The sequence below is a fragment of the Saccopteryx leptura genome, chromosome 4, assembly GCF_036850995.1.
Source record: "Saccopteryx leptura isolate mSacLep1 chromosome 4, mSacLep1_pri_phased_curated, whole genome shotgun sequence".
Taxonomy (NCBI): domain Eukaryota; kingdom Metazoa; phylum Chordata; class Mammalia; order Chiroptera; family Emballonuridae; genus Saccopteryx; species Saccopteryx leptura.
In genome coordinates, this window is record NC_089506.1 from 125,618,447 (window position 1) to 125,630,321 (window position 11,875).

Below are 11,875 nucleotides of genomic sequence, written 5' to 3' on the forward strand. Positions count from 1 at the left end.
AACTTCATCCAGACAAGCAGAGGCTGTCCTAAGCCCTAAAATGTGATTCCTCACATGATCCCATTATGACTGTGGTATCTTGGCTCACAGCTCACCCGGCCCTGGGCTCCCAGCTCCCAGAGTTGCCAGGGACACAACAGCACCAGCCCCTGTGTCCCAGACAGAGAGGCCTGGCAGGGACCACCAGCACATGTGTCCTAGTGGAAATGGAAGAGGGGGAGAAGAGCCCCCTGTTGTCCAAGGTAAGTCAGCGCCCTAGTGGCCTCTCCCACTAGGAGTTGGAGATGTCCCCAGCCCAGAGGCCCAGGGGAGCTGCTAAGATCACATGGGGTTTTACTAATCAGACACTTAACATCACCTAGTACCCTGTTTGGACTCTGGAATATGACCTGGCATTGCCCTTGCTATTTGACCCAGCCAGCACAGGGTGCGTCTATGCCCCCAGTAAAGCACACGTGCCAGGGGATGGTGCCCACAGAGGGCCATCAGGCCTCCTTCATGTTCTCCCCATTCTACTCCTCCCACCCTTCAATCCTTCAGCCTTCTCACCTTCCCTGTGGCCCCTTCTCCACTGCTCATGTCACTCAGCCCAGTGCCAGATTCTGGATAAGGGGTTGGGATGGTAGGAGGTCTATCTACAGATCTGAGGGTGACCTCTGGCTCAGAGTACAGGAGGGGGCTGAAGGCCAGTGTCCCTCCCAGGGGGCCATGGAGCTTCAAGACAATCCCCCAGCCCATGCCCATGGCCTCTGTAGCCCCAGTCCCCCAACCTGGGGCCGCAGCTTGCCCTACTGATGTTTGAGGTCTGGAGGGCTGATAGTGTCCATGGAAAGTCAGACAGCTGGGAAGGGAAGGAACAGCTTCATTCTGGTGAACTGGATTGGAACAGGACCCGTGCCTGGGTTCACAGACACAGCTTCCTCATTCTTTTCCCAGTCAGACTTCAGCACTGACAGAATTGGTGTCTGTGGGTCCCCCAGCAGGGCCAGCAGGGACAGGTTGTCTCTTTCCTCGCCTCTAGAGAGAAACCAGAAGGCCATCTCACACCTGCCTGTGGGTGGAGGAGTTAGGCTGGGAGAGGGGACAGGAAGGTCTGAAATTGAGACTGTCCATTAAGGGGCCAAGTAGAACAGTTTTAGCAGCCTCTCCCAACCTCACTGATCAATGAATCACTCCTCTGTGGGAGACCAAAAGTGATGACAAGTCCCCAACATTCAGCACCCCTTTCCCCTCTACATTGGTATAGCAAGGCCCTGCTGGGCTTGGCTTGAGGGTCCTGCTAGAGAGCAAGGCGGGGTCGCTTGCAAGGCCCTGCATCTCATGGAGTCCTGGTCTCCCAGTGGTTCTTCCCCTGCCCTGGGAACTCAGCCTGAGTGGAGAAGTCCCCTTGAGACCACATCCTCTCTCACATAGGTGCAGAGGGATGCAGGGAGAGGCAGGAAGAGGCATGTATCTGAGGAGCACATACTTCCCATGGTCTCCCTTCTCAGGATACAGTCATCCCTGTTCCTAAGAATCTAGGACCTACACTTTTTAGCCTGCAAGCTCCCATGACCCTGACTGTCTAAGGTCTCTGAACCCCCTTCTCCTTCCACTGCCAAACTTCTGTTGGGGACCGAAAAATAAACAGTATATTTTGCAGTTTGGATATCTAGGGGACAGAGGTGTTGGGCCCAACCCCCCACCTCACCTGCCTAATTAAATTAACAAAGAGCTTCTCTGCTCTTTCTGCCCACGCATGTTCCCTGGAAGGACTGGAAGCTAGTTTCTTACTGGTGTAAAGTTAGATTGACTAGTAAGGTGAGGGTTGTCTTTGAGTTGCCTTGGAAATGTCATTGAATTGCTACTGGCCCACGGATGTCTTTCTGGGGGCAGCCATGTTCTGCGGCTCGAGAACAGTAGTGGCTGTTTGCAAGGAGCTGTGGCTTCCTCCCAAACCCATCTTATACTGTATATCTTTAAGTCTCTGTCTATCTTTTCTTTTTATTATTTATTCATTTTTTTAAAGATGAGAGAGAGAGACAGAGAGAGAGAGAGTAGAGACAGAGAGAGAGAAGGGGGGGAGGAGCTGGAAGCATCAACTCCCATATGTGCCTTGACCAGGCAAGTCCAGGGTTTCGAACCAGCGACCTCAGCATTTCCAGGTTGATGCTTTATCCACTGCGCCACCACAGGTCAGGCAAGTTTCTGTCTATCTTTAGTTCAATTTCGTACCTTTTCCTGCTCGGGACCATGGAGCCCGTGGCAAACTTCCCTTCCCCTGCAGGCTCTGACCCCTTGCTAAAGGGTTGCACTTATGAGATCTCCTGTCCCTCTTCCCTCTGCAGGATGCTGGGGGCCAGAAGCTACCCCTTACTTCCAGCCACCTGAGTCCAGCACTCCAGGAAGGATGGGTCTGGAGGGCTGGCCTTGGGAGAGTCCAGGCCCCTTCCCTCCCTTTGAGAAGCAGCTGCATCCAGTGCCTGACTTTTCTTTCCAGCTTCCTCTTTTCTCTGCTTGGCCTGCTAGCCCTGGCCATCGGCCTCTGGGGCCTAGCTGTCAAGGGCTCTCTGGGGAGCAGCTGGGGGAGTCCCCTGCCCACAGACCCTATGCTGGGGCTGGGGCTGGTGCTAGGCGGGCTGGTAGTCAGTGTGGTGAGCCTGGTGGGCTGCTTGGGCACCCTTTGTGAGAACACCTGCCTGCTATGCTGCTTCTCTGGGGTCCTTCTGGCCTTTCTGGTGCTGGAGGCCATGGCAAGGATTCTAGTGGTGGCCCTCTGGGGCCTGCTGCAGGACGGCCTGTAGCACACTCTTCACGTGGCCATCGCCCACTACCAGGATGACCCTGACCTGTGCTTCCTCATCGACCAAGTCCAGCTCAGGCTACAGTGCTGTGGGGCTGCCTCCTACCAGGACTGGCAGCAGAACCTGTGAGTCCTGAATTCCAGAGAGGGGATGCATACACACATTGCATGCACTCACTCACACACACACACCAATGTTCAAATGGACACGCAGGGACCTTAATGGAGAAACTCAGCCAGCAGACTTAGAAGACTTAGAAAATCACTTCTGGGTGTTTTTTAGTAAGGACATCATATGAAACATCTCAATGGCAAATGAAAATAGCTTTTAGGTTAATTCAGGATGTTCTCCCACCACTCTGTGTGTATGTGTGTGTATAAATATCTCTCTGTGTGTGTGTGTGTTTAGGAATACAGCACTGTGTTTTATATTCTACTCGAGGTTATTTGTCCTGTCATCTCTCTCCCATGGATAGACACTTAAGCAGCACCTGCTCTCCATGTGACCCCACGTGACCCCACAACAGATGGTGTATGTGCCTCTCTTGGCCCTTCCTGGACACTTGATCTTGAGAGATGGAGTCATATGGGGACTCCTGAAAAATGCTAGTTTGGCCCTGGCCAGTTGGCTTAGAGGTAGAGCGTTGGCTCTGTGTATGAAAGTCCTGGGTTCAATTCCCAGTCAGGGCATACAGGAGAATCAACCATCTGCTTCTCCACCCCTTCCCCCATCTCTTTCCCTCTCTTTCTCCCCCTCCCATAGCCACAAATTTGCTTCGAGTAAGTTGGCCCCGGGCACTGGGCACTGAGGATGGCTCCATGGCCCTGCCTCAGGTGCTAAAATAGCTTGGTTGCTGAGCAATGGAGCAGTGGCTCCAGATGTTCAGAGCATCGCTCCCTAGTGAGATTGCCAGGTGGATCCTGGTCAGGGCACATGTGGGAGTCTGTCTCTCTGTATCCCCTCCTCTCACTTAAAAAATAAAATAAAATAAAATAAAAAATTAAATTTAAAAAAGAAAAATGGTAGTTTGTACCCAATATCCACTAAACTGTGTTGGGTCCTTCCATGCACCAGGCACACTAGAAGTATCTCCATGAGTTGTTCTTGTTGGGTGGCCACATGTTACCTTGCATTGGTGACAGCCACCTGTGATGGTGAAGCCACCTACCCTGCCAGCCTTCGACCCCCTGCTTTAGCGAGGCCCACTCTTCTGGGAGATGGGACTGTGCCTGGGAGGGCAAGGGGACAAACCTGTGGGTCTCAGGGCCCTGGACCCCCATCAAAGGCCAAGGGCACCTGCAGTTGTGATGAGAACAACACTCCCCCTTGGCCCTGGGAGTTCTTCCAAGCCTGCCACCTCTTGTCACTGCCCAGTACTGTCCCTCACATCCCTACTATGACCTGCTGACCACTACAGAGGCCTCTGCCAGGCCTCAGCTCACCTTCTGCTCCAGCTCTACCTTCTCAAAGCAACTCAGTAGCATCTACCTGACAATTCCATCCTACCCCATCCTCAAATACTTGTCTCTCCTTCACAATATCACTAAAAATGTCCCTTCCAGCCCAGAAAACTGGGTATTGTGTGTGTCTGTGTTCACACAATTATGTGTGCCTGTGCATGTGTGGATTCATACCTGTGTACAGGTGTGTGCATCATGCGTGTGTGTGTGTGTGTGTGTGTGTGTGTGTGCCCGCCCAAGTGTGGCTAGAAAGTGTGAAGGTGGGTAGGAGACAGTCCATGCAGCGTGGGATCCCGGAACAGTGGGCCCCGCCCTCCAGCTGACGCCAGTGCCTCTGGCAGGTACTTTAACTGCAGGTCCCAGGGGGTCCAGGCCTGCAGTCTTCCTGCCTCCTGCTGCATCGACCCTTGGGAAAATGGAGCCTCGGTCAACAATCACTGCGGCTTCGGGGTCCTGGGCCTGGAAGAGGATGCGGCTCAGAGAGTGGTGCACCTGGAGGGCTCCGGGGCGCCCCTTCGGCGGTGGCTGCGCAGGAATGTCTCGGCGGTGGGCGACTTTGCGATTGCACTGGTGCTGGTCCAGGGGGCGGAGCTCCTGCTGGCCGCGCAGCTGTTGGGTGCCCTGGCTGCCCGTAAGGGGGCGGTGGAGAGTCCCGGCCCCGGCGCCGGGCCCCCAGCCAAGCCTGCCCGCGACAGACACGCAGCTGTGGACCCGCTCCAACGATCCGCAGTCTCCTCCATCTGCCGCGCTTCTGCCCTCCAGGGTTCCTCTTCCCGAGGGCCCGGCTGCCCACCTTCTACCCGGTTCTGCTACTTCCCCGAGGCCCGGCCGCTGCCTGATTTCTCTCTTTAAGAGGATTTTGCCCCTGGGACCACAGAGCGGCACGGCCCCCTCGCTTGCAAACTGCTGCATTCTCACGGGCAGGCGCAGCCTGGCAGCCACAGAAGCTGCCCACAAGGTCGCCTGACTTTGGAGGGGCAGGGGCTGGATGAAATCCTGCAGCTGAGACCACTCCAACTCCCACCACCCACGCTAACCCTTCCCAGTCCTGCCTCAAAGGCCCAGCCTCAGACTCGATTCCCCCCAACCTCCCACCCCTCCTCTGACCCTCAGCCTCCCAGGCTGGGCCTGAGAGCGCCCCTACCATGCCTACCTGCAGCCCAAATATCGATGTCCAACACCCACTTCTGAGGCCATCCTCAGACCCTCACCTCCAACCACCTCTGATCATCCCCCCAATGCTGCCGCTGACCACCCCCATGAGCTGCACCCCTGAGGTCCCACCACTTCACCACAGCCTGCCACTGCCCTCCTTTAGAGCCACCTCCCCCTCTCCTGTCCATTGTGGTGGTTGAGGGAGAAGCCTGCGCTTTGGGAGGGAAGGAGTAAATTTTTTTGAGATGTATCATTTGTACAATAAATTGTAACAATCCTAAGTGGGCAGCATAAGGAACTCTAACCTATCTAAACACCTGCAGAGCCCTGGCAGGTTGGCTCAGTGGTAGAGCGTCGGCCTGGCGTGCGGGAGTCCCGGGTTCGATTCATAGGAGAAGCGTCCATCTGCTTCTCCACCCCTCCCCCTCTCCTTCCTCTCTGTCTCTCTCTTCTCCCGCAGCCAAGGCTCCATTGGAGCAAAAGATGGCCCAGGTGCTGGGGATGGCTCCTTGGCCTCTGTCCCAGGCGCTAGAGTGGCTCTGGTCGCTACAGAGCGACGCCCCGGAGGGGCAGAGCGTCGCCCCCTGGTGGGCGTGCTGGGTGGATCCCGGTCGGGCGCATGCGGGAGTCTGTCTGACTGCCTCCCTGTTTCCAGCTTCAGAAAAAGAAAAAAAAAAGAGAGAGAGACTAATTTAAAAAAAAAAATATATATATATATATATAAACACCTGCAGAGCCACCTAATCTACTCCCTGTGGTTACCATGCTTGAGCTTCTTTGCCTCTCTTTAGGGTGGTCTTTTCTGGCTGTCACAAAAATGGAATCACAAAGGGTCCTTCCTGAGAGTCATTGTCTGGTTACCATGCCTGGTCCATGACATGAACTTAGCGGCTTCTGGACGATGGATGAGGTTAGGGATAGTTTGGCGCAGGTCTGAGTGGAGGTGCATCTGTTTCTCCTGGGTGTGGTGTCAAGAATGGGATTGCAGTGTCACAGGTGCCAGCCTGCCCAGTTCTAGGAGACACTAAGGAACGGTCTGGCCAGGCCACTTGGTGAGTTATACAATGTCTGATGGTGATAGGAGTTCCCCTCTCCTGGTGCAAGCTGTTGTTGGGCCTTGTCCAGTCCACCTCCTTGGTGGGGTCTGCTCTGGCCACCAGGAGTGCATTCGGTACTGCCCATGCCCTGGCCATCACAGGCCCAGGCTCATTGATTGACAGGTTTTTTGTTTTTAAATATCTTTTTCCATCTCTTTACTTTTATTTTTTTTAATTTTATTTATTCATTTTTAGAGAGGAGAGAGAGAGGGAGGGAGAGAGACAGAGAGGGAGAGAGAGGAGAGAGAAACAGAGAGAGAGAAGGGGGGAGGAGCTGGAAGCATCAACTCCCGTATGTGCCTTGACCAGGCAAGCCCAGGGTTTTGAGCTGGCGACCTCAGCATTTCCAGGTCGACGCTTTATCCACTGTGCCACCACAGGCCGATTGACAGGTTTTCTTTCCTCTCGACCTGGCCAGGCCCCCTTGCGCCCCCACTGCCCTGTGCCTTCATCCATACACTCATGCAGAAGTGACCTACTTCTTGTCCCCAATCCCAACAAACCCCAGATGAGCAAGTGGGGGCAAGATAATTTTATTTTGAAACAGAGACAGCAAGCATGGCCATGTTGGAAAGGATAAGCTTCCCATAGGCATGGAGGGTTTGGAGAGGCCCCACTCTACCTGGGACTCCTGCCACCCACCACCCCAACCCAGGGGACCAGCTGGAAATGGCTAGTTGGGGGAGTTTGTCCTCACCTTGGGACAGGCAGGAAGGACAGGAGGCCAAGGTGTGGGGGGACACTCCTGGGAGGTCTTGCTCTTTTTTTTTTTTTTTTAAGATTTTATTTATTGATTTTAGAGAGGTGAGAGAGAGAGATTGGGGGTGGGTGGGAGTGGAAAGTATCAACTTTTTGTTCCCCATATGTACCTTGACTGGACAAGCTTGGGGTTTCAAGCCAGCAACCTCAGCATTCCAGGTCACCGCTTTATCCACTGCACCACCACAGCTCAAGTGGTCCTGCCCTGGTTTTTCCAGCAATGGAAGGAGAGGGTCTGTAGGTCAGCCTCTCTGGAAGTCAAACAGGGCCTGTCCGGCCCCATAAGGGCATCCTGCAGAGAGGCAGGGGCTCCTGGTGTCTGGGAGCCTGAGGTAGCCACCCTTTTAGGTTCTCCAGACATAATCTGCTTAATCCTGATGCCCTTGGCTGCTGCAGGATGGGCTTCCTTGCAGGAATCCTGAGTGGGGGGAGTGAGAAGCAGGGTAGGGTCCAGGACCTACGGGATGGGTGCTAGATGATGCCGTACTGGGCCAGCTCGTGCAGCTCCAGGTGGTTGAAGGCCTCCCACGGGCAGATGACTGTGATGTCTGCAGGAAAAGGGGCCAGTGTGTCCAGGAACTCCTGTAGCCCCACCATCCACTCGGGGCCCTGTTGTCCACACCCCAAGTGGTGAAGACTCTCCTCCTAGGACACACCAGCTTTGCGGGGGGGTTTCAAGTAGGCACATCGCCCTGGAATGTAGTAGGGGCAGCAGACCCAAGGGAGGGGACAGCAAGGGCTTCTCCTTCTCTGTTAGCCCCTCCAAGCACCTAGTGAAGCCACTGTGTGGGAATGACCCCACTTCAGAGAGACCTGACACTTGATGTTGGGAAGAAAATGAAGGACAGGTTGGAGGCAGGACCCTAAGTGAGGGTCCTCAGCCTGCTAGAGGAGGCTGGGCCCCTGCACACTGTGGGCAGGTGAATGGGGGAACTTGATGGACCCTATATATTATTATTATACCTGTTCCCAGGCCTTCCATTCCAGGGATGTCGTCCCCAAACCTGCAAGGACACAGGAGTCAGTATGGTGGCCAGGAACAGAATGAAGTGGGGTACATGATGGTATGTCTGCCCTCGAGAGCAGGTTTCTGAGAGTGGGAGTGCCTGTGGTTGTGTCCTATGTGTGAATGTGTGGGCTGCGGGTGTACCCTGGTTGTATATGTGTGGGGCTGTGGGTGTGTGTGTACAGAGAGCCACATCAGCAAGCTGTGACTAAGTCTAGATGACAGTGAGCATGCTTTCCAGATCTATTTGGCAATAATGACTGGAGAGAGTGACAGGAGCCCACCCCCCTTCTTTCTCCCCATGCTAGGGAGTGGGGTCCCTGAGACAGACCCTATCCAGGCCCTTCGGAACCCTGTTAGAAGACAGTGGGACCACGCTTAGCCAGGAAAGGGTGGCTGAGGACCCCTACCTAGCCCCTGCTTCTCTGCTGTGCGGCCTGGGGCTGGGCCCCTTCACCCCCTTGGAGAGGCATACCTTCCCCAGCCCTGCTTACCCTTGGATGCCTTTCTTGGGGGGCTTGCTCTTGAATTGTCTTGTTTGCCGCTGCTTAAATTTGGGGGGTCCTTTCCTGGGGGTCACAGGCCCCCCAGTCACCCTAGTGGCTGACCGGATCTCAGCCTTTGGTAGCTCCAGATTCATGACCAGGCTGACAGAGACCCTGTGGCGACCTTTGGCTTCTGGACTCCCTCACGCTGTGGGCTGGAAGCAGACCAGATGGGGGTCCAAGTCAGCACTCCTGCTTCCAACCCACCTTTGAGGTCTCAACCCACCAGAGGAAGCCTCGAAACATGAGACCCAGTGGGCCCTCAGCATGAGCCAGACAGCAGCCTTGCCATCTCCACATGGGGTTCTACTGGGGCCACACAAGAGAAGGAGAGTGCTGGAGGTCCCTCAAATGAATCCTCCTCATGTGTCTCCCTTCTGTGGTTCCCTTCCCAGTCCCTGGGGCCAGGATGTCCTGTCTTATTCACAGTGGCTTGCAGGACACCCAGCAGTGCTGATAGGGGACCTCAAAGATGGGAGCGGGGTACCTGGGCAGGGAAAGGGCCTATCTCATATTGAGATGCTGAGCTGAGCTGTGATATCTTCACCCGCCAGTGTCTTCCCAACTGCTCACTGTGTTTTGAGCTCATTCTGGGCGCCAGTGTCACCTGCTCCTTGCAGCACTGCACAGGTGACCTCTTCTCTTCTCCCAGAGCCTTTCCCCAGATACCCTAAGCCCCAGTGAACTTGGACAAGGTTAAGGGAAGCTGGGCTTCCTCTAAGCCTATTAGACCAGAGGGAGGCTAATCTCTCAGGGCTACTGGGGCCCAGTAGTTTCTAAGCATGTGGCACAGACAGGAGCGCTGCCCCCATACTGCATGCACAGGCACCATCTCATGGGTCCCCTTTTGTCCCAAGTCTGGTGGGCTGCAATGACCAAGTCTAGTCTTGGGCTGCTGATGGCTGCCTACTAGAGCACTAGGGCTGAGACCAAGTGAGAAGCAAGGACAGGTGGTCCCTCTGGCAAGAAAAGCTTGATGGTGGGTGCCGGACACCTGGGATTGGAGTGGATCCACCATGGGCCTTCCTTCCCTAAGGTTCAGCCATTGTGCTGGAACCAGCACCAGCCCAGGAGGAATCCTGGTGGTCCTGGCTGCACAGACTGCAACATCCACTCCTCAAGCCCTGACAGTGTAGGCCCAGTGAACCCCTTCCCCGATCTTGAGTCATGGGCCTGGCGTGGACAGCTCTGTGCTCTGATGGAGCTCCAAGGAGCAAATGTTGTTCCCATGGAAGCCACTGTCTGAGCTGCCCCAGTCTCACCCAGGTGTATGTCTGGTGCCCACTCAAGTTGACCAAGTGTGTGTGGCCTGATACTCCTATACTATCGCTGGTCTTGGGGATAGTCGGCGTCACCATTTGACTTGGGGGAGCAGAGGAGGTGACTGGAAAGACCCCCTGCTGGCAGTGGATGAACTGAGGACTCAGGCCTCAGTGTGGTGGTGAAAAATACACCAACTTCCCACCCTATGGGCAGATGTCCACTAACACCCTTGGGTAAGCGGCTGCCAGGAAAGGCAGCTAGGGGAGGTCACTACTCACCAAGCACTGGGAAGGTCTCAGGGTACCATGGGTGTGAATGGCTGGGCCTTCCTCACCAGAGGGTTAGCCAGGCATTTATCCTGTGGCTGGGTAAGCCGATTAGGACTGTCCCCTGATGCTACAGTAATGAGATTGTCAGGGCCACTAGGGCGGACACCACCACTTACGATTTCAGGGAATGGGGAAGGGCCTCAGGTGCAGTCAAGGACCTGCAGGAAGGATGAGCTAGGAATGGGGCCAGGACAGGGAGATTGGGAACAGTGAGCAAGGCAGGACTTCTCCAGAAGCATCTTATCTTTGAAACCAAGATGAAACACACTGGCTGCTGTCTTGGGCCTCCCTGCCTCTTTCAGTCCAGTCCTCTGACTTCTGAAAAATCTCCTTCAAGGCCTCCAAAGCCTCATGTAGCCTGGCCCCTACCTACTTCTTTGGCCTCACCTTTCATTCCTTCCTTTTGCTCTTTGTGCTCCAAGAAGCCCTTTCCACTTCAGGGCCTTTGCATCTGTTGCTCCCCTTCCCCTGGCTCCCTCCTTCCTGGACAGCAGAGCTCCTCTGGCAACCATCAGTTTGTTCTCTGCATCTATCCAACTATCTATCTATATATTTTTTATTCTACATATAAGTAAAATCATGTTACAGGTATTTGTTTTTCTCTAATTTATTTTACTTAGCATAATAATCTCTAGGTTCATCCATGCTATTGCAAATGGCAAGATACCACTCTTTTTTTTTTTTCTTACAGAGTCAGAGAGAGGGAGAGACAGAGAGAAAGGAAGACAGATGAGAAGCATCAATTCTTCATTGCAACTCCATAGTTGTTCATTGATTGTTATCATATGTGCCTTGATGGGGGGGAGGGGCTATAGCAGAGCGAGTGACTCCTTGCTCAAAGCCAGCAACCTTTGGGCTCAAGCTAGCGACCATAGGGTCATATCTATGATTCCATGCTCAAGCCAACGCCCCGTGCTCAAGCTGGTGAGCCTGTGCTCAAGCCAGATAAGCCCACACTCAAGCCGATGACCTTGGGTTTTGGAACCTAGGTCCTCAACGTCCCAGTCCAGTGCTCTATCCACTGCGCCACCACCTGGTCAAGCCTATACCACTCTTTTTTATGGCCAAGTAACATTCTACTGTATATGTACCACATCTTGAACCATTCATCTATTGATGAACACCTAGGTTGCTTCTACATCTTGACTATCGTAAATAGCGTTGTAATGAACACAGGGCTGCAAATATTTTGAATTAGTGTGCTTATTTTCTTTGAATAAATATTCAGGAGTGGAATTGCTGGTTCATATAGTAGGTAGCTCTATTTTTAATATCTTGAGAGACCTCCACACTGTTTTCCACAGTGGCTACACCAACTTAACATCCCACCAACTCACGAGGGTTCCCTTTTTTCCACATCCTTGCCAACACTTGACTTTTTGATGACAGCCAATCTGACAGGTATGAGGTAAGATCTCACTGTGCTTGGACATGCTTGTGTTAATCTGTCTTCCACACTAGAGTGAAATGGGGCAGAG

The 11,875-nt window shown here is 53.9% G+C and overlaps 2 protein-coding genes across 2 annotated transcripts; one reads left to right on the top strand and one right to left on the bottom strand.

Annotated features, from left to right (window-relative positions):
* The first annotated feature begins 206 nt into the window (after positions 1 to 206).
* TSPAN10 (tetraspanin 10) lies at positions 207 to 5,639 on the top strand. Its single transcript, XM_066383627.1, is given in 4 exon segments — positions 207 to 242; positions 2,100 to 2,174; positions 2,328 to 2,908; positions 4,585 to 5,639. Coding segments are annotated over 4 exon segments (1,203 nt in total). The 3' UTR covers positions 5,096 to 5,639.
* A 1,373-nt stretch (positions 5,640 to 7,012) lies between these two features.
* PDE6G (phosphodiesterase 6G) lies at positions 7,013 to 10,419 on the bottom strand. The gene is made up of 4 exons (XM_066383754.1): positions 10,347 to 10,419; positions 8,755 to 8,960; positions 8,218 to 8,258; positions 7,013 to 7,802 (listed from the first exon to the last, which is right to left on the bottom strand). The coding sequence occupies exons 2-4, from the start codon at positions 8,898 to 8,900 to the stop codon at positions 7,726 to 7,728; spliced, it is 264 nt and encodes an 87-aa protein (XP_066239851.1). The 5' UTR covers positions 8,901 to 8,960; positions 10,347 to 10,419; the 3' UTR covers positions 7,013 to 7,725.
* Between the last annotated feature and the right edge of the window lie 1,456 nt (positions 10,420 to 11,875).